Source organism: Felis catus, chromosome E3, assembly GCF_018350175.1.
Source record: "Felis catus isolate Fca126 chromosome E3, F.catus_Fca126_mat1.0, whole genome shotgun sequence".
In the NCBI taxonomy this organism is placed as follows: Eukaryota; Metazoa; Chordata; class Mammalia; order Carnivora; family Felidae; genus Felis; species Felis catus.
The window spans coordinates 4,775,343-4,796,715 of record NC_058383.1 but is presented as its reverse complement, the minus strand read 5'-3'; the positions used below and the strand labels follow the sequence as shown (position 1 = coordinate 4,796,715).

General features: G+C 54.1%; 1 protein-coding gene and 1 long non-coding RNA gene across 3 annotated transcripts; one reads left to right on the top strand and one right to left on the bottom strand.

The window, feature by feature from the left end:
• Positions 1 to 7,449: 7,449 nt before the first annotated feature.
• On the bottom strand, positions 7,450 to 14,112 carry LOC109495103. Its single transcript, XR_002150309.3, has 2 exons — positions 13,539 to 14,112; positions 7,450 to 8,704 (listed from the first exon to the last, which is right to left on the bottom strand). It is a non-coding gene; the product is annotated as an uncharacterized LOC109495103 (long non-coding RNA).
• A 69-nt stretch (positions 14,113 to 14,181) lies between these two features.
• ZNF853 (zinc finger protein 853) lies at positions 14,182 to 21,156 on the top strand. Of its 2 annotated transcripts, none has more exons than XM_045047345.1 (3): positions 14,182 to 14,578; positions 15,316 to 15,433; positions 17,905 to 21,156. In XM_045047345.1, the coding sequence occupies exons 1-3, from the start codon at positions 14,567 to 14,569 to the stop codon at positions 19,734 to 19,736; spliced, it is 1,962 nt and encodes a 653-aa protein (XP_044903280.1). In that variant the 5' UTR covers positions 14,182 to 14,566; the 3' UTR covers positions 19,737 to 21,156. The 2 variants fall into 2 exon arrangements, with proteins under 2 accessions (XP_044903280.1, XP_044903281.1); XM_045047346.1 differs by having other exon boundaries at positions 15,311 to 15,433.
• Positions 21,157 to 21,373: the final 217 nt, after the last annotated feature.

The window sequence follows — 21,373 nt, the reverse complement described above, 5'->3', positions numbered from 1 at the left end:
GCCTGGGTGGCTCAGTTGATCAAGCATCCGACTTCAGCTCAGGTCATGATCTCAGGGTTCGTGGGCTCTGTGCTGACAGCCTGGAGCCTGGAGCCTGCCTCGGATTCTGTGTCTCCCTCTCCCTGCACCTCCCCTGCTTATACTCTGTCTCTCTCTCTCTTTCTCTCTAAAGTAAATAAACATATAAAAAATTTAAAAAAGAAACAAAAAACAAACTTAGTAAACGTGAGTGGCAGCAATGCCCTGTCTGCAGTCATCAGGGAGAGAAGACGGGATACAATTTTAGGCACTTCTTTTGACAGAAACCCAGCGGATAGTGTCCCCTTCACCGTGCAGGGGCGGCCCAGGGCTGTCTGCTTCCCTTGGCTTTTTCCTAGCATGCGATGGAAGGTATCAGCTTTGATTTCTCATTTACTAGTTTTGGGAAGGAAAGGTCCCGGTAACTATGAGGTTGCACTGCCCTGGGCTAAAAGTGGGGAATGACAGAGGGTCACAGTGAACAGTGAGCAGTAAAGGGCCGAGATTAACCTGTGGGATGAAATGTAACCCTGCGGTGTGTCTGCCCTTGTGTTCCTGGCCAGAGGCCATGACAGGAGAGCAGACCAAACCAGATTGCCTAATAAATTCCTATCTGTGTTTTTGCAAGTCTGGAGTTCGGGGCATCCCTCAAGATAAGGAGCAATGAGCCAGAGGCATCTGCGTGTTAAGGGCCATCCTTGGTTGGAAAGGACCCCAACCGCAAGTGCTTTCTCAGCCACAGGAGCCTGTGGCTTTCGGGGGTTCCCCGCCATGCTCAGCCAGTGGGTAAGAATCGGCCTGCAAGTGAAGCCTCTGCAGGAATCTGTTTTTCTTTCTTTGTTTTTTGCTTTTTTGTTTTTTTTTTTATAATTTAAAAAAATGTTTTTATTTTATTTTTGAGGCAGAGAGAGACAGAGCATGAGCGAGAGAGGGGCAGAGAGAGGGAGACACAGAATCCGAAGCAGGCTCCAGGCTCCGAGCTGTCAGCACAGAGCCCGACGCGGGGCTCGAACTTCCAAAATTCCTTAGAGACTTACTCTATCCCTGACCCCCTCCCAACCTGAGGGTATATAATGAGTTACCTGTCACAATCCTAGTGCAGCTCTTCCTGCCCACGAGTCCTGTCCCCTTGCTTTAATAAAATCACCTTTCTGTACAAAAGACGTCTTCAAGACTTCTTTCTTGGCCATTGGCTCCGGACCACCCCGCCATCAACCCAAAAACTTCATCACTGGTCCCAGGAATTCAGCTGCCATTTTCAAGGCTACTTCAGAGCCTGGTCCCAGGGCAGAGTAAGGTCAGATGTCACAAAGTTTACTGCTCTTACCAAGATCAGCCATTTTTTTAAACAGGTACTTCTTGGGATGCTGCCAGCTTTTAGCTCATTGCTGGTGATGCAAAAAGGTTGATTTTGTATTGCTGTTATGAAGGGGCTGGCTTTCGGAATCCCTTACTCCACGATTTTCATTGACTTCAATTCCTTAGCATTCCATTTTGAATTTATATGTTGATGTTTTAGCTATATCTCAGGATTTTAGTTTAGTTTTTTGGGGGGGGGGGTTCTCTAGGGATTGTAATTACGGGTGCCTAACTAGACTGTGGTCTACTAAGTTAGTATTTTAACACTTAGAGCAAAGTGTACAAACCTTACAACTTTACCGCAACATTATACGTATTTTAAAGAACTTAAGAGGAGAAAATTCATCTGTTACATTTATTTGTATGTTTATCATTTTGTTGCTCTTTCTTCGTTCCTTAAGTTCTAAGCTTCCCTCTGGTATCATTTCTCTTCTGCCTGAACACCTCCCTTTAGCATTTCTTTGAGAGCAGGTCTGCTAGTGATTAATTCTCTTAATCTTCTTTGATCTGAGAATGTCTTTCTTCACCTTCCTCCCTGAAAGGTATTTTTGCCCCACATAGAATCCTGGCTTGATTATTTCTTCTATTTAAGCACTTTAAAAATGTTGTTCCACTGATGGGGCACCTGGCTCAGTCAGTGAGCATGTGACTCTTGATCTCAGAATTGTGGGTTCCAGGGGCACCTGGGTGGCTCAGTTGGTTGGGCGTCCAACTTCGGCTCAGGTCATGATCTCATGGTTTGTGGATTCGGGCCCTGCGTCGGGCTCTGTGCTGATGGCTCAGGGGCTGGAGCCTGCTTCAGATTCTGTGTCTCCCTCCCTCTACTCCTCCCCTGCTCACACTCTGTCTCTCTCAAAAATAAATAAACATTAAAAAAAATTTTTTAAGTAAAAAAAAAAAAAATAATAATTGTGGGTTCCAGCCCATGTTGGGTGTAGAGACTACTTAAACATAAAATTTTGTGGGGAGGTGCCTGGGTGGCTCAGTCGGTTAAGCGTCTGACTTTGGCTCAGGTCATGATCTCACAGCTTGTGGGTCCGAGCCCCACGTTGGGCTCTGTGCTGACAGCTCAGAGCCTGGAGCCTGCTTCAGATTCTGGGTCTCCCTCTCTCCCTCTCTGCCCCTCCCCTGCTCACTCTCTCTCTCTCTCTCAAAAAATAAATAAACATTAAAAAAAAATTTTTTTTTAATAAAAAAGTAAAAAAAAATCTTGGGACGCTTGGGTGGCTCAGTTGGTTAAGCGTCTGATTTCAGCTCAGATCATGATCTTATGGTTCGTGAGTTTGAGCCCCACATCAGGCTTGCTGCTGTCAGTGTAGAACCCACTTCAGATCCTCTGTCCCCCTCTCTCTGACCCTCCCCTGCTCATTCTCTTCCCCTCCTCCTCAAAAATAAATAAACATTAAAAAAATAAATAAAATCTTAAGAAAATATTCCACTGTTTTCTGGCCGCCATAATTTCTTTTTTTTTTTTTTTAATGTTTTATTTTATTTTTTGAGAGACAAAGCGCAAGCAGGGAAGGGGCAGAGAGGAGGAGACAGAATCCAAAGCAGGTTCCAGGCTCTGAGCTGTCGGCACAGAGCCCGACACGGGGCTCGAACCCACGAACCGCAAGATCATGACCTGAGCTGAAGCCGGACACTCAACTAGCAGAGCCACCCAGGCACCTCTTGAATCCAGAAGTGTAAGTCTTTAACCAAATTTAGGATGTCTCCAGTCATTATCTCTTCAGGTATTTTCTCTGCATCATCTGTTTCTCCTCTCCATCAGGGTCTCATGCCACGAATGTCCAACCTTCTGATTCTGATACTGCTCCGTACGTCACTGATGCTCTTTATTTTCTCAGTCCTTTTCACCCTGTCATTTATATTTACCTGTCCTCAATCTTACTGACTCTTTCATTTGTCATCTGTTCTGTTACTGAACCCATTCAGTGATTCGGTTTTTATATTTCAGATACTGGGTTTTTTTATCTTGAAGTTCTAAAATCTTCTTTTTTATACAGTTTATGTTCATCTGCTGAAAACATGTTCCATTCATTTCAAGCATATTTACCTTTCCCTCGTGGAGGATAGTTACAATATAGCTGCCTTAGGGTCTTTGATAATTTCAACATCTGGGTCATCTCAGGGCTGGTAAATGGAGATTGTCTCTTCCCTTGTGAATCGGTCCCATTTTCCTGGTTCTTGGTGTGTTGAGTAATTTTGGATCATAGACTGTACATTTGTAATACTGCTTTTTGTTTGTTTTTGAGACACTGGGTCCTGTTACTTTCTCTGGAGAACATCGGAATGGTGCTTTTTTGTTTGCTTAAAGCAGGTGGTCAGCTTGGTTGAATCACACATTCCTTCCTCCTGTGTTCAGCGGTTCCAATGACAGTTCAGTTTTCAAAGACTTTGCTACATATCTGAGTGCGGCCCATGGAGGCACCGTTGGGACATGTATTCGTTGATACGCAGAATTAGGGGAACCCATTCCCAAGCTCCCTCCTCTCCAGAGTTTCCTCCACACTCCCCAGGTCCCCTTTTCCAGATTCTTCCGCAAGATGAGATTCTCTAAGAATGTCTGTCCCGCCCCCAAACCCACTGCAGGCACATTTCTTTATGGCTGGGCCTCCTCTGGAGTGAAGAGAGAAAAGACAGAGGGAAACAAATCATTCTTCACACAGCAGGGACCCTTTGTCCACGTTCCTCCATCCAGAAAGTGGGTCTTCTCTCAGGATGTTAGGTGTCCACGCCCCCTCCCCCACCATGGCAATGAGGTTCCTCAATGGCTCTGGCCTCAGGGTAGGACTAGGGAGAAAAGGAAGAAAAATGTGGTGATTCTTCTCCCACACTCCTGCTCATAGGGGCCACTGTCCTGGTCTTCTGGCCATAAACACTAGTTTTTCTTGAAGGTTTTACTGTCTCCACCTGTTACCCAAGGCCCCGCTTCAGCTGGCCCTCAGCCCAAGGCCAGTAGATAAAGGAGATTAAAAAAACAAACAGGAAACCACCCCTGCCATACTGGTTTCTCTTCATGTTTTGACTTTCCTTCCCAACCTGCCTGCTAGTACTTACTTTTCACAGCCTTCAGGTCATTGCTTTTTGGGTTTTTCCAGTTTTCAGTTGTAATCAGCCGATGAGGGAGATGAGTCCCCTTTTATCTCCTTAGAAACCCTTCCCACAGATGTCGTTTGCTCTTTCCTTAGGCCTGGGGATTACTATTCAAGAGGGAAAGAACTAATTCCAGACCCTTATGCACCAGGCTTGGGGGCTTTCTGGTAATACAATCTTAGAAAACCTAGGTTGATTGCCAATTAATTTCATTTCTGGGGACATAATTGTACATTGGCCATGGCCAGTGGTTTCCGAAGGTTGCGCCACTCTTTTTTTTTTTTTAATGTTTATTTCTGAGAGACAGAGCATGAGTGGGGGAGGGGCAGAGAGAGAGAGAGAGAGAGAGACAGACAGACAGACAGACAGAATCTGAAGCAGGCTCTAGGCTCTGAGCTGTCAGCACAGAGCCTGACGTGTGGCTCGAACCCACGAACCGCGAGATCATGACCTGAGCTGAAGTCGGATGCTTAACCGACTGAGCTACCCAGGCGTCCCCGGCCCAGCTACTCTTGAGCCCCCAACAGCACTTTGACCGCATGTTGCATTGATGACCCAGCTTGGTGTGGATTAACTGCTGAGTCCTGAGTCCTCCCTCTAGTGGCCTTGACCCAGGGCCTGGATAGGGAACCCCAGGTGGGGGTAGGACTGCAGAAGCCCATAGTGGATGCCAAGATCCACAATCCAGATCCTCCTCCCGCCTTAGGGTTGAAGGATGTACCCTCCTGGGCTGCCAAGACAGCGCCTACCTGCTGGCCATTCTCAGACTTGCATCCGCTGAAGAGCAACACCTCCCTTGGGGGTCACGGCCCCTCCCCTGTATGTAATGATTGATGCCAGTTTACGAAGTCCGGGCCCTCTTGCCCCAGCTAGTGACCAGTCTGAAGACCGTCTTGGCTTCAGAGGTCCCCATCGGGTTGCCTGGGGGCTTCACTGAGACCACGCCACACTCCAAAGCCTCCCTCGGCCTGGTCCTGCCTTTCCCCTTCTCCATTCCAGTTCCCTGCCGTCTGTAGTGAGGCAGGTTCGTCTCCATCCCAGAGTCAGCGTCCTAGGAAACCAAACCTGTCACGGAGCCCCCTCTGCCGCCAGGCCCGGGCTGTGTCCTCTGTGCTAAAGGCAAGGTTCAGGTACAGGCACTGGGTGGCAGGCCGTAGCGGCCAGCATGGAGCCGTGGCTCAGCCTGCTGTTCTACAGACCCAGAGAGGTCAGCTTACATGCATCACGTGTCTTCTTTCTGGGCTGCCCACTGGTTTCCTTAGCTGTAGCCACTGATTGGAGTATCCACCCACCGCTTGAAAACTGATTTCCGCGCCACCCATACGATACCTAAATTGCAAAGCTTCCCCGCTTTGCTTCTTGGAGGCTTACTGCTGCCTTCTGGCTTCAGCCAGGAGACTGTCCTTCGATCCCTGCTGAAGACTAGGAGGCTCACTTCAGTGGCCTGGTGGCACCACCGGGCTGAGAAAGAGCTTTCTAACGATCCTGGTGTCTCTTCACTCACCCATCTCTCAAATCAAGGGTGAAGTCCTCTGAGCCCCTTTGGGAGAGACAGTAGAAGGGGGAACGGAACCTGGGGCAGGGGCAGAATGCCCCTGTTCGGTGCAGCCCAGGGCTCCAGCCCCAACGTCTCTGTGTTCCTTCCTCAATCCAGGCCAAGGGCAGTGCCCCCAGGCACAGAGCTATGTTTGGTTCGGGTTGGCATTGGCTCCCCTGGAAACTGCTACACCACACCCTGTGGGCAAGCTGGCGCAAAAACACAGACTCCCATCCGCACTGAAGCCTCCCGTTCAGCCTGACCCAAGAAGCCACACTGTGCTTCCTGTGCATAACTTTTCTCACGGTCTCTTTCACCCCTACTCCCTGCCCCCCCCCCATTCATATTACTGAAGTTCCAGCCCCTCACGACCTTATCTGGAAATGGGGTAATTGCAGATGTCGTTGGTTAAAATGAAGTCATCAGGCTGGGCCCTTGTCCAATGCAACAGGTGTCCTTATAAAAAGGGGAAATTTGGACACAGACACACAGGGGGAACACCACGTGAAGATAAAGGGGGTGATGCTTCTACAAGCCAAGGAACGCCACAGATCGACAACACCGGAAGCCGGAAGAGGGGCATGGAACAGACCCACCCTCACAGCCTCAGAAGGAATCGCCCTTCCCAACACCTTGATCGCAGACTTCCGGCCTCCAGAGCTGTCCCACATTCACCTCTGTGGCCTCTGACCGTTGTGTAGTATTTCGTCATGGCAACCTCAGGAAACTCAAAGAAGAGTCCAAGTGGAGCTCCCTCCCGGTGACCCAGGAATCAACCTGAGACCCAGGTGTTGGCCTGTGGCTACCAGTGCTCTGACATGCTCTGAGAGCAGCCCCACGAAGGCCCCGGTTCCACCTGGGCCTCAGCAAAGGAATGCTGAGGTCTTCCTGGACGGGAATGAATGTCATCAGATGGAACCATCCTATAGTGTGGTCCTGGCATCCCTGTCCCCTTCCAGTGATCCTCGAGCACCTCAACATCAGAGGACTCACGGTCTCAGGTGGCCCTAGCTGGTACCGGGATTAATTGTTTCAACAGAACACCTCCCGCCCCCGTCCTGGAACACGTGTGGGAGTCTCTGTGCTTTGTCCTCATCTTGGCCCAATAGCCAGTTTCGAATCCCACATTTTCCTGGGGCGTCTGGGCCTCAGTGCCACTCCTGGTCCCAATTTCTGCATTTGTGAGGGTTCTCTGTTTGCAGAAACCAACCCTGAGTGAGTTAGGCAAGGAAAAGGGGTTCCATGGAAGCACACAAGCGCTCGTCACAGCCAGGGCGGGACCCTGCGGCTCCTGCACTGGTGCGTTCAACCCAGCCACCTTTGGTTCCCGTGTGCCTCCGCTCCACCTCCCCGGCAGAGGCAGAGGACTATCTGCCCGTGTTGGGTCACATGCCCCCCACTGAAGTTTGGATTATTATACCGAATGGTTTTCGCTCTGCTAGCAAGTGTTTTTGGTTATTTTATTGATTCATTTGACAAATACGTGTTGCGTGTCAACTGAAGGAAGTATTGGGAAGACAAGGGTGACCAACCCAGACGAACCCTTTGCCCTTGCAGCTGGCAAGACCCCAATCAGATTGTAAAAACAGAATCAGGCGAACGCCATGGGTTCCTGGTGCTCTGGGAGGGGACACTGCGGGGAGGAGGGAGGGGATTGACCTGAGGAAGCCATGCCCGACATTTGCTCCCTGGGCCACCACCATGAGTGCTTTAGATGCATTCCAGGCCATCAGCGCTGCTCCCCAGCCTGCCATTCTTCCCAGGATCATATTCCAAACCTCCTCCACCCTCCCCAGTGGGAGAGAAAACTTCCTGAAGCCCCAAGCCGTCAGCTGGGTGCAAGTCTGTCGCATTCTGCCCCCTACTGAGGGACCCGCTCCTGGCCCATGGTCTTGTCTTCTCTGTCTCTTCTTCTCTCTGTCCCTTTTGCTGTCTCTGCTGTGTCTCTCTCAGTAAGGAAAAAAATAAATCAAAAGCTTAAGATATTAGAAACTGGAACTCAGATGGACCTGAAAGGACCTGACTTAGCAGAAGACTAAGCTATCAGAGGGGGAAGCCAAGAAGAACAACCTGATCCCCGCCCCCCTCCCCACTGCCCAGAAAGCCTTCAGAACCCGAGGTTCCCAGTAGGGCTGGAAACGGAAAGATTGCTGCCAGGCGGGTCTCCAGACCTCCCCTCCCCCTTCGCATGTGCTCTGGCAAAAGCCTGGTACCAAATAGGCTCTGACTCTGGGGACACTGGGCAGAGCCAAAGGCAGGAAGAGTTCTTGAAACCATGGGGATTTAGCGAAATCTGCTTTCTGAAATGGGAGTCTTCTCTTTCCCCATTTGGCTCCTAGAACGCTCATGGCCAAATTACTTGCCCAGGCAGGTGATCAAACGAGTCCTTTCTAGACAAATTGAGCAGCCCGAGAGAAAACACTAAGAGATGCTGGAGGACACCCCTCCCCATGGCGGGCTCCCCAACTGTCCACACCCCTCTCTTGCATGCCGATCGATTCACTCCACACCACAGCCCAGCATCACCTGGCAGCTTAGGAAATCCTTCAACAGGAGAAATGAAACAAACACTTTGTTGTTGTTGTTGTTGTTGTTGTTGTTGTTGTTGTTGTTGTTGAAATGAATTGGAGCAAACAAGGACGATGAAGGAAGCAGGAACAAAGTTAGCTGTCTTCAGAGAGGTGGGAGCCAACACTGCAATTGTGAAGCAAGAACACGCGTAAGGAAAAAACCCAGTCCGAGAATAAGAAAGCTCTGAAATTGAAGAGAGGGTTGCAGAAATAATTGCGGAAAGGGTGGAGGATAGTGATGAGAAAATCTTCTAGGAAGTGTAACCAAGAGGTGAAATGATGAAAAAATGGGAGAGAAATAACAACATGAGATGATCAGGGACCAGAATGGCACAGGACATCCTCAACAGCAACACTGGACAAGGAAGCAGTGTCTTTAGAGTCTGGGGAGAAGCAGGGGTGCCTGGGTGGCTCAGTTGGTTAAGTGTCCGACTCTTGATCTCCACTCAGGTCTTGGTCTCAGGTCTCTGATCTCAGGTCTTGATCTCAAGGTCATGAGTTCAAGCCCCGTGTTGGGTTCCATGCTGGGTGTGGAGCCTACTTGAAAATAATAATAATAATAATAAATAATAATAATAGGGGAGCCTGGGTGGCTCAGTCGGTTGAGCGTCTGACTTTGGCTCAGGTCATGATCTCATGGTTCATGGGTTGGAGCCCTGCATTAGGCTCAGTGCCGACAGCTGGGAGCCTGAAGCCTGCTTTGGATTCTGTGTGTGTGTCTCTCTCTCTGCTTCTCCCCCATTCATGTTCTGTCTCTATCTCTCAAAAATAAATGAAAAAATTTTTAAAAAATAATAAAACAAAATCTGTGGAGAAGCCATTGCCCTTCTATAGTCCATGCCCAGTTACATGAAAGAGAAGAAGCTTTTTAGACATGAGGGCTCCCCAAATTTTACTTGCCATATACTTATCCTCAGGAAGACCACTCAAGAATGTGCTCCCCCAGAATGAAGGTCAGGATAATCCATTCAAGCTGCAACATTCCAATCACTCCCTTAGCTCATAAATGTGTGCCCTTCCAGCATGGGTTGGCAGGGGGCCCTGCTTTACAGAGTCACCAAATGTGCCAGCTCTTTGCCTGTTGCCTCTGGACCCAGTCTCCATGCTGCCATATGCTCCATTGGGGGAGGCCCGGAGACGGAAAACTCCATTTCCCAGGCTCCCTTGCCAGCTGGCCTCTGGCTAGATTCTGCTAATGGGAAGCACCAAGGAGGGATCCGAAGTCAGGATGGAAGAGAAGACATTTCCTGTTTCTGGTGGAGCCTTCACTGGCTGGTGAGTCTGGGCTGGTCGTATCTTGCTTACACACCCCAGTGTCCGAGAGTGGCTACCACAGCCTCCCCGATATAGCAGTTGTGTCTCTCTATACTATCATTTTCCCCTCTTGCTCCTCTAGCCCTGGAGGTACTACTAATCTCTGGGTCGTCCCATTGTCCCCTGCGTAATACTGCAGCCCTTTTGAACATGTTTGTGACCATTTTCCTGCATTAAATGTTCTGCTTAATTACTTAAGAGTTCTGAGGTTTTCCTGACTGGACTGACAGCTCAGGCCGACTAAGGTTCTACCATCGTGTGCTTGCACCACGGGGAACACATCTCTTCCAAGGCCACACGGCAGGGGAGGCGTGAGATGGAGATGTCACGCCAGCTCTTAAGTACTTTGGCTTAGACATAGCACGGGCCACTTCCTTTCACAGTCCCCTGGCCAGAGTAATTATTTAACCCTGGTTGAACTGCATGTAAGACTTGGAAATGTAGGGGAGCACTTGGGGTATTTGGTGAGCGCTAAGGGTCTCTATTATGACCTAATCAAGAAGGAGAAAGAGGTCACAGAGATTGATGTGTGTGTGTGTGTGTGGGAGAGAGAGAGAGAGAGAGAGAGAGAGAGAGAGAGAGAGAGAGAGAGAGAGAGACAAAGTCCCAGATGATGACACTAGACTCCGGGCTGACACCAGCACTCTGCAGGGCAAACCGCCCAATTTGGATCCAATGGAAGGAGGCTCCAGAGGGATGTCTGGAAACAGACAAATGAAATGAAACAAACAGATTTTCTGACTAGTTTGACCAGGTGTAAAGTTGGGTTCACAGGCATTTACTGAGCCATAAGAGCATGTGAAAAGACTTTTCAGGAGATTCTAAAAGTGAATCAAAGCAAAATTTAAAAAGAAAAAAAAAAAGATGAGAGATTAAGTCCAGGAAGAACTAAGTGTTGTACAAGAAGGAAATAGTATCACTGGGCTCAGCAGTGAAAGATATTTACAGAGATGTACTTAGGGAAACAGTCAATGTGGATTTACCCCCAAACTGTCATAAAACCATACGGACAGGTGCAGTCTTGCCCTGCAGTTCCACAGCTGACCACCAGGGTCCCTCCAGACTCCACAAGTTAAGAACATCACTCCCAGCAGGACTGCCCCCACTGTAGAGGTCAGCTGCAAGTTCAGGGGTCCCCAGGCCCCCAGTACTTCTGACCAACTGGCTACAAATTCAGGGATTCCTTTGACCTACTCAGGTTGGACAATAATTAACTAGATCAACTCAAAGAATTCCAGTAAATGCTATACTTATAATTGCAGTTTTACTACAAAGGATAGAAAGACGGACCAGCACTGGTTCCTGAAGAGATCCAAAGTCTGGGAGAGTCCTGAAGGTAGAGCTTCTGTGTCCTCTTTCTGGAAACAGAGCACCCGTCACCAACCAGGAGGCTCACCTGAGTCTTGGTGTCCATAGTTTTTATTGGTGTTTCATTACATTCATATGTTGATCGAATCATTGGCCATGTGACTGACCTCAATCTCTAGCCCCAGAGGTTGGGTTGACATCACCAGCTCAGAGCCCCAACCCTGTAATCATATGGTTGGTCTTTTTGGTATGGCCAGACCCCAACCTGAAGCTAATCCAGCCCCCAACCCCCGAATAACAAAGACATTCCTGTCACTGGAGAAACTCCAAGAGTGTGGAAGTTCTCTCCCAGAAAACTGGATAAAGACCAGACAAATTATTGTGGGCAGGACATGGACACATGTATGTGTGGCTTAAAAAGTTAAATCTGCATCCTCCAAAGTAGGCTGTCCATAGATACTACCTAAAATGGAAAAACCAAGTAATAGCACTATGAGCATGGTATTTAGAAATATGGCAAAGGGTGCCTGGGTGGCTCGGTTGGTTAAGCATCTGACTTCAGCTCAGGTCATGATCTCGCAGTTCGTGAGTTCGAGCCCCGTGTCAGGCTCTGTACCGACAGCTCAGAGCCTGGAGCCTGCTTCCAATTCTGTGTCTCCTTCTCTCTCTGCCCCTCTCTTGCTCGCTCTCCCTCTCAAAAATAAATAATTTTTTGAGAGAGAAAGAGACAGAATGTGAGTGAGTTAGGGGTAGAGAAAGAGGGAGACACAGAATCCAAAGCAGGCTCCAGGCTCTGAGCTGTCAGCACAGAGCCGGATGCGGGGCTTGAACTCATAAGCCATGAGATCATGTCCTGAGCTGAAGTTGGACGCTCAACCAACTGAGCCACCCAGGTTCCCCTATAAATAAACGTTTTTAAACTTAAAAAAAAATGGCAAAAAATATCAGAAGAAAGTGGACTTGGAAATGAAAAGATTTTTGTTGTTGCTAAACCCTCGTAGAACAATTTGACTGACTCAATTCACTTTGTGTATTACCTGGATCAAAGTTAAAGGGACAAAGAGGAAGAAAAAGGGTGGCCACTGTTTGTGAGGTGCTCAGTCATGGACAGGAGAACGACTCTTCCGGATGGAGCTGTTGATGTGGGAAGACACCTTATGCAGGTTTTGATTATATAAAGGAAGCAGAGTCTGTGGAGGAATCAGAGAGGAGGCAGACCCAGAGGAAGTGGGAACCAAGGGTGGTCCCTCTCAGCAGCCACTGGAGAAGTGTCCAAGGTGGGATAGCATGAGAGATTTAGTGACAGGGAGGTCACTTCACTGGTGACATGAGAGGGAGCTGTCCTGGTGGAGTGATGGGGCCCAGGCCAAGCTGGAGAGGGGGAAGGAGGGATAGGTAGACGGAGATATGGACAGATTGCAATGGGGCATCTTTCCAGGAAGTTCCACCATGGGGGCAGGAGAGAGAAGGGGCTGCCTGGTTTTTAAGATGGGAGAGCCGTAAGGATGAACAAACGCTCTTGGCAAGAAGCCAGCGGAGAGAGAGAGGTTCAAGATTTAAGGAGTGAGTGGATCATCTGGATGGTCTGGGTGTGAGGTCTCCCGGGAGGAAGGAGGAGACAGAGACAGCTCAGCCCTCCCAGGGGAGGTGAAGGTGCACACCTGCCGGGCCAGAGGGGGGATGCTCACTTACCCTTCAACTCCTGACATACAGCGTGTGGTCCCTGTTCCACACATGCTAGGTAATAATTTGCCTCATTACCCAACTGGAAGAGGCCATGGTGAATCCAGAATTTTCTGCCTCCAAAGATGGGTTCCTGCTGCACTTGTTCCCCCGAAGAGGCAGAGGTGGCCCTCTGTCCTCTGGAGCACCCAGTCTGGGGGCAAGCTCCCAGAGAGAGGAGCTTCTCAGAGGCCTGGAGGAGAAGCCCCAAACTCCACTGCCTGTGGGGCCAGAAAGTATCCAAAATGGAACAAGGGGGGGCCAGGTGAGCATGGAGACAGTAGGGAGGGAAGACATCTGTGTCCCTCTCCAGTGAGGCTATTCCCAGACTCTACCCCAGGAACAGCTCTCCAAGGCCAGGTCTTTGGGTTTTTCAAGAGGATTGGAGTATCCCGATTCTCATGTGAACTCTCCAGGTTAGGACAGTGCGGCAAAGCTGATAGGATATGGAGATGGTCAGGTAAGGCCTCCCCAAGCAGGGGTCAGCTTGGCCCGTCCAGGGAGGCCTCTGCACCGCGCTACTGGGGTGGGGGCCTGGGGAGGACAGAGGTTGGGGGCGGTGGAGGGGGGCTTGATCACCTGCCTTGTGCACAGAGGGAGAGAGCCGGGCTTACCCTTCAGTTAACAAGGTCTGGTCCTTTGGGGTCCCGACCCACTGTCCAAGCGGGCACAAACACCACGCCCCCCGCAGGCCTGCCTTCGCCATCCGGGGCTCCAGGAGGAGGGGTTCAAGGTGCGGAGGGGGAGGCCTCTTTGGGGTCCGCTGGGGGCGGAATGGGGCCTCCCCATCAGTTGAGTGTCATCTAATTGAGCGCTAATGAACCACAACTAGCAGCCCGGCCAGGGGCGCCCTGAGACCGCACGCGTCTCCACGGTGGCGCGGGGTGGGGGGGGGTTGAGCAGGAGCCTGGAGCCTGGAGCCGCCCCGCCCCCCTCGGGGCAGCGACAGTCTCGCCACCCCCGCGGGTGCGCGGCCGGGCCCGGAAGGGTTAAGCCCACCGAGCTCGCCGCGGCCTAGAGCGGCGGCGGCGGCGGCGCGGGGGCCGGGGCGCGGGGCGCGCGGGTGGCGGGCGGGGGACAGGATGCGGATGCCGGGGGGACTTCCTGTGCCGGCCCCGCCGCCCCCGCCCCCGGTCCGGCCCGCCGCCCGCTGCCGGCCGGACGCACGCTCGGGGGGGTGGCGGGCGAGCGAACCGGACCCCCGCGCGGGCCGCCCCCCTGCCCCCCCCCCGCCCCCCGGCGCCGGGCACCTGTGGCCGCCGGCCGAACCCGGCCGGACCCGGGCTGCCCCCGGCCCACCCGAGGCCGGTGTCGCCCGGTCCCCGCCGACCTCGGACCGGACCCCCGGCGCCCAGCCTCCTCCCCGCCCCCTTCCCCCGGGACGGGTGCCCGACACCAACTTCTGCTCGCGAACTCCATTCTGCCCCTTTCTTGGCCCAGGGCGACCTCGGCAGCCCTGACAGCGACAGGCCCGCCGCCGCAGTGCCCAGAAAGGCCCCCGGGTGGCCCGGCGCCTCCCCGGCTCTTTCTGGATGGAGGCGCCTCAGGAAGGAGCCGGCTGACGATTTGGCCTTGGCTGCCCAGCCCCTGCTGACCATGAACACACCTCCCCTAGTGCAGAGGCCGCGGTGAGGGGCAGGAAATGCTGCGCCAGGTGAGGCCCGTTGGGCGGGACGGCTCGGGGAACCTTCGGGGCGCTTCCAGTCTTTTCGACTGGACCCCCACAGAGACCTGGAGCTGTCCTGTTAAGAGGGGAGGCCGGCTGGATGTGGGGACACCTCTGCAGGGGCCGGGGGTGGGGCGTGCGGCGGGAAGGCCAGTGGAGGGGGGATGCAGGAGAGAGATGGGGAACCCTCCCGACTTCAGGAGCCCCTGGGCCAGGGCTGGTTCTGTGGGTTGCTGGTGCTCTGGCCTAGGAACGCTGGCCGAACCCCAAGAGCAGCCTAGGAGGCCAGAGACCAGGGAGGTGAACAGGCTTGGCGGGGCTTTGTAGGGGGGGCAGTGGAACGTGAGGTTTCTCCGTCTTCTCTGCAAACTTCCTCAACTGTCCGTGCTGGGTCTCCAGCTCCCCATCCTAGTGGAGCAGTTGTACCGGCTGCCCCCTAAGGCTGGGGCTGAGTGTGGGCCCCACAGAATCCCAGAATTCAGGAATGGAGGAACTGCCTCCCTGCGGGGGGGCCGAACGGGCCCTGGGAGCAGAGCTCCGGGCTGCCCTGCACCTCCTTTCCCCAGCTGTGGCTCCAACTGTCCTCCTTTCCAGCCAGGGTGGGGCCCCTGGCTCTGGAGGCCCGAGGCTGAGGTGGAGGGCTCTGTGGCAGTCAGTGCCACGGGGCTGGGGGCTCACAGCACTCCTGCCCACCTGAACAGCTTCCTTCCTTCCTCTCAGCACAGCTGGCTCCCCGGGGTCTTGGTCTGAGCGCTAGGATGGAGCTGGGGCCAGCGACTGAGACCTTCGTGCTGGAGCTTCGGTGTCTCGAAGATGGGGGCCCTGGGCCTGGCACCCTCTCAGGTGAGGGACTAGAGGGAGGTGGCTCTGACTTAAAGCAGGAGACAGTCCTCAGGCCCCGCGGAGGACGTTCTGACAGAGCCCGGCCTGCTGCGGGCGAGAGGGGGCTGCAGGGTGGTGGGCAGCCTGCTGTCTTGTCTGCAAGGGCGCTCACCTGTGGGTCCGGGGTGCGGGGCTGGGGCAGGCTGCAGCCGCTCACAGCGGGCCGAGTTCAGCTGCCTGGAGTGACACTGGCAGGTTCCCCTCAGGGTTTTCCGAGGCGGCTGTATCAGGCTGTGGTTGTGCCTGTGACGGGCTCCCTGACGATGCAGATATTCTCAGGCCATGCCTGGACCCTGGGTATGTGCTGGCTGGGAGCTGCTGCTATTTCCCCAGTGGTCAGGAGGCCTCCACTGTTCCCCAGCCTGTCCCTGGCTCCAGACTCAAGTTCTCAAGATTGAATTCAGGGGCTCTCTCCCACTGCGCCTTGTACCTGAGGCATTGGACCCCTTGCTTCTCTTTTCTCTGTAGCCTTCTCTCTCCTTGTCCACTTTTCCTGACCTCTGCTTCAAACCATCTTCCTCCCCTTTTGCCCAGAGGCAAATATGGCCCTGCAGAACCTTTCAAGATGCCTTCTCCCTCTGGGACACGGTCTGGGGAAACTTTCTATGGTGGTCATGCTCCTGGGGGCCACTTTCCTTCTCTGTGCTTTGAGGGCACTGACTGAGGGCTGGGCCAGGGTTGAACAGCATGAAAAGGACCAAGGCAGTTAGAGGGGCTGTGTTGGGATGTGTGGCTAAACGACTCTCCTGGCTCAAATATTTAACTGGAAAAAGTCTTGCGAGGGCACGCACGTCAGGTGACACTTAATAATATGTTTACTAAAAACATCGTTGTTTAAAATGCTGGTGTTGCCGTAAGCAGCCAGGACTGGCCACACAGCCAAGTGCTGTGCTAGAAACGTGAGGACTCACACAGAAGCACGGTGCTCCTTGCTGCCTCGAGGGGTGGCAGGAGGCTGGAGTGTCTCAGACCTTGACATTGCTGGGGGAACAGGTTTTCATGGCTGTCTTCGCTCACCACACGCATACGCCCGACTGGTGTGTGTTTATGAGAAATGCATTCACTTGTCCATTAGCCTAAGCAAAGGTTATTAGGACTAGTTTTCTGAAAGGAAGTTATTTTCGTGTAGATATCCCTTGGTTTTATGAAATCAATACAATCCTGGCAAAGTGGCCGGAAGGCAAAATTTTATAACATCGAGCCTCTGCTTTCTGTTACAAAACTGAAAATACGAAGCTGTAGGAAGAACAGACGTGGAAATCAGACTCGGAAATGGAGAGAGCCTCTTCGGATTTTCCGTGAACACAGCCTGAATGCTCAAAATGAGAGACAGACACGTGGATATTGTGCAGGAAAGTGAAATGTGACAGTGGAGCGACTCTTACGTAGTGGGGCTTCCTCTACACCTGCACAACCCTGGGCCAGACGTTTCCCCCCTGGCATTCTCGCTATGTCCCTGGGAAGGGTTTATCTCCTTTTTCCAGACAGGGAAATTCAGGTTCCCAGAGGTGACGTAACTGGCCAGTCACCATGTTGACTTGGGGCTATGGAATTAGTCCTTTCCATTCCTGAGTAATAGTCTCAGACACTTCCAGTCTTCAGGCTGTTTCAAACGGAGCTAGTTGTATCCTTGGTACTGCTAAAGTGTTTGTTAGTTTGCAAACTCATTTTCTAACTCACAGGGAGAGGGATTTTTCAAGTGCCCACCAGGTTCTAGAGGCGATGGCGGGGCCCTTCTGGCTTTGCCCGTGAAGCTGGAAGTGTGGGTATCCCGAAGCTGTCACTGACAAGGAGGGCTCCGTGGCTGCGGGAGGTCAACGGCTACTAAGCGATAGAGTTAGGGCCTGAACGGAGGACTTCCCGCTGGAAACTTTGTGTTGTCTCTGACACTTCGGTGACTTTTAGGACCGCTAGTGGTGATACTTCCAGGCGTTATTATTTACGGAGAAGGCAAGTTTTACTTCTGTGAGGTGTGACCCTAACTGAGGTCAGAGTTCAGCACGGGCTTGTGGCTTAGCTGTCCGAACGGCTTGTACGCGGATTCCCACTGGATGGCGGTGAAGACGAGAGACTTCTCAGGGAACGGTGCTGGGGAGCCCCAGGCACCCAGGCTCTTGTCACTGCCAAGATCTAAGCGTGGAGCCTGTGTGGAGGGAGGCGCGGGGGGGAGGTGGAACAGCCAGGGTGCAGAGTGACGTGACCAGCAGTCCTGCGGGCGCATTTCTAAGCCAACCCCACACCTCTGGGCAATTCAGTTCCTGCCACGCTGCCATTGTCCACCGAGCCGGTGCTTTTGGGTCCCTGATGGGAGCTCACAGTGTGTCCTAGCGTGGCTGTCCATGGGGCCGGGTGAGCGGGGAGGTCCAGGGGGTCTGCACCTGAGAGCTGCCCGTAGATTTTTCTCTCCTGGCTTCCTGCCATTTCCACTACAGGTGGCGGCGGTGGGAGTGAGAGTCAGGAGGAAGAAGAGGCTCAGGAGAACGGCAGCCCGCCGCGGCCAGCAAGCTCAGCCCCGACGGGGGCCGGTGAAATGGCTGAGGAAGCACAGCAGGGGCAGCCGGAGTTGCAACCACAACAGTCACAACAGCAACCAGCGCTGCAACAACAGCCACGGCAGGAGCGGCGACCACAAAGCCGATCCCCAGGACCGCAGCAACAGCGGCAAGCTGACCGAGAACGGCTGCCTCGACGAGAGAAGCACCTGCAGGAAAACCCCCCACCTGTGCCACCTCAGCAGCTGAAACCGCAGCTGCCGCCGATGCCGCCGCAGGAACAATCAGAGGAGCAGCAAGTGCCAAAGCAACACCTGTTGCAGCCACAGCAGAAACCGTTACCACAGCACCAACAGTTACAGAAGCAGCAGCCACAGAAGCAGTTAAGGCAGCAGGAACCGTGGCAGCAGGAGCAGCAGCAGCAGGGACAGTCAGGGCAGCAGCAGGAGGAGGAACAATTCCAGCAACAACAGCAGCAGCAGCAGGAGGAGGAACTGTTACAACAGCAGCACCTGCAGCAGCAACAGTTACAGCAGCAGGAACAGTTACAGCAGCAGCAGCAGCAGCAGCAGGAACTGTTACAACAGCAGCACCTGCAGCAGCAACAGTTACAGCAGCAGCAGCAGGAACTGTTACAGCAGCAGCTGTTGCAGCAGCAACAGTTACAGCAGCAGCAGCAGCAGCAGCAACAGCTGCAGCAACAGGAACAGCTACAACAGCAGCAGCAGCCCCCTCTGCTGGAGCCAGACGAGGAGGAAGAAGTAGAGCTGGAGCTCATGCCAGTTGACCTGGGGTCGGATCAGGAACTGGAGAGGCAGCGGCAGGAGCTGGAGAGACAACAGGAACAGCGGCAGCTGCAGCTCAAACTGCAGGAGCAGCTGCAGCAGCTGGAGCAGCAGCTGGAGCAGCAGCAGCAGCAGCTGGAGCAGCAGCAGCTGGAGCAGCAGCAGGAGGTGCGGCTGGAGCTGACCCCGGTGGAGCTGGGAGCCCAGCAGCAGGAGGTGCGGCTGGAGCTGACCCCCGTGCAGCCGGAGCTGCAGCTGGAGCTGGTGCCCGCCGCAGGGGGCGGCGGGGCTTCGGCCCCGGGGGCTCCAGCCGCCGTCGTGGTGGCCCCCCCGGGCTACGTGGTGCTGCAGGAGCTCATGGTGCTGCCGGCCGTGGCCGCGCCGGCGGTGGTGGCCATCCCGGGCCCCGCGGGCAGCGCCGCCCTGACCCCGGCCAGGCAGCGGCGGCGGCGGCGCGCCCGGGACCGGCCGACCATCTGCGGGGAGTGCGGCAAGGGCTTCAGCCGCAGCACGGACCTGGTGCGGCACCAGGCCACGCACACGGGCGAGCGGCCGCACCGCTGCGGCGAGTGCGGGAAGGGCTTCTCGCAGCACTCCAACCTGGTGACGCACCAGCGCATCCACACGGGCGAGAAGCCCTACGCCTGCTCCTACTGCGCCAAGCGCTTCAGCGAGAGCTCGGCGCTCGTGCAGCACCAGCGCACGCACACGGGCGAGCGGCCCTACGCCTGCGGCGACTGCGGCAAGCGCTTCAGCGTCTCGTCCAACCTGCTGCGCCACCGGCGCACGCACTCGGGCGAGCGGCCCTACGTCTGCGAGGACTGCGGCGAGCGCTTCCGGCACAAGGTGCAGATCCGCCGCCACGAGCGCCAGCTGCACGGCGCCGGCCGATCCCGGGGCCTGGGCCTGCTCCGCAGCACGCGCGCGGCCACCGGCGGCCCCGCGCGCCCCGAGCAGGCGGCGGGGGCCGCGGACAAGGCGCCGTGACCGTGGCCGGCGGGGAGGGGGTGGGTGAAGGGGGGGGGGGGAGCCGGGGTCGGTGAGGGCGCAGGTTCCTCCCGCCCTGTCCCGTGGTGTGCGCGCACCTCCTGGAAGCCGGCTGCGGAAGGGCTCCCGGCTCTGTCCCTGGTTAGCTGAGGGTAGGCCATGGTTACGCACGGACCCTCGGAAAGGCTCCTCGAGAAAAGCCGCTGGGGCGCCAAAGGGCACAGGTGTGGCACACCAGGACAGACAGCACGCCGCACAAATTCGTTGTTGGGTACCGGTCTGTGAGGAGTCCGCTAGAGCCCTTCCCCCAGAAAACTGGACTTTCTTGAAGTGACAGCCACAGGAAAAAAAAAAAAAAACTGCCAGTGACACGTGTGACAGTTGGTGACATTTGACACGCATCGAACACTAACCCGGGAGTCGGATACCTGTGGCGAAACGCACACAAATAGGATTTGATCCTGGTGAAAATGACTTCGAGGAAAAGAAATGGGGGAGAAAGGAAAGTTATCTGCACTTTGTAGAAAACCATCAAGGCATTAGATTGTCCTCAATGGCGTTTGCCTTGAAAGTACTTTCTAGAATGAAAATTCATCAGGGTGGATGTAATCCTGATTAAAATGTTTGTGTTCATAAGCACAGGGTCAGAGTGTCCACTGGGTTAGTGCACAAATGCCAGGAAGCCCTTCTCTGGGCGGAAGGTAAAACCTCCCTCCAGGTTAACCCAGGGTTCCAGCAAGCGGTAGCCCTCCATGCTGCCAAGTCCCCATGCCCACGGTGGCCTGTCAGTGACCTCTTGAATAAGAGCCCGCGGCTGAAGCAGAGGGCATTCTAGGAATGCTCTCCAAGGTCCAGGGGAGTGTTCCCCTTGGGGAAAGATCTCCAAGGTAGCCCCACCCTGACCTCCCTGGGAGGAGCCGCTTTAGGCTTCTCAGATGCTGGCCCAGGGACTGAGGCTATTGGGGTTGGGGCCCTGAGACCCAGGGGCAGGGTTTTTCTGGGCCCGGCTATGCAGGGGGCTGGCTCCAGAAGACCCTGCCTCGTGGCTGCAGTGGTGGGGATGGCTGCGGGGGGTGGGGGGCAGGGGGAGTCAGAGGGAGAAGTTGGGGGACGAAGTTTGGAAGCAACAGAAGTGCTCTCTACAACGTTTACAAAACCATCTGGGGGTCTGTAAGAGCATCGGCGATGCCCACGCCTGCGGGAAGGCGGACGGTGGAGGCGCCCGGCCCCTTCTGCCCCCAAGTGCTTCCTGCTCTTGACCATCACCTTCCCCACCCCCCACCCCCGTGTGCAGCTGCTTAGATCCCGCACCTCTCTTTGCTCCCTGCTTCTCCTTTACTAACACAGCCTGCTACATTTTACGAATGTGTTGGTAAGTGAGAAACAAAAATTGAAAAATAAATTAAAATGAAGAAATGCATTGTCTCGTCTCTGTTTTCCCTGCTGGATTTTGCGTCTGGCCCCCGGTTTCATCTCTACAAAGCATTTTCCTGGTTGCTCTGGAGCAAGGGACGGCTTATTAAGTCCCATGCTCAGTGCCCTCACCCCAGACTCTTCTTTCTAACCTGAACCCCTTGGCCTCGGAGGAGCTGGTTCCATATAACCTTGCTGGGAGGGATGGGGGCCAGAGGACAGAC

Coding starts and splice junctions, on each gene's coding strand:
- ZNF853 (XM_045047345.1), top strand. Junction 15,434..17,904: donor TGGGCCTGGCACCCTCTCAG/GTGAGGGACTAG, acceptor TTTCCACTACAG/GTGGCGGCGGTGGGAGTGAG.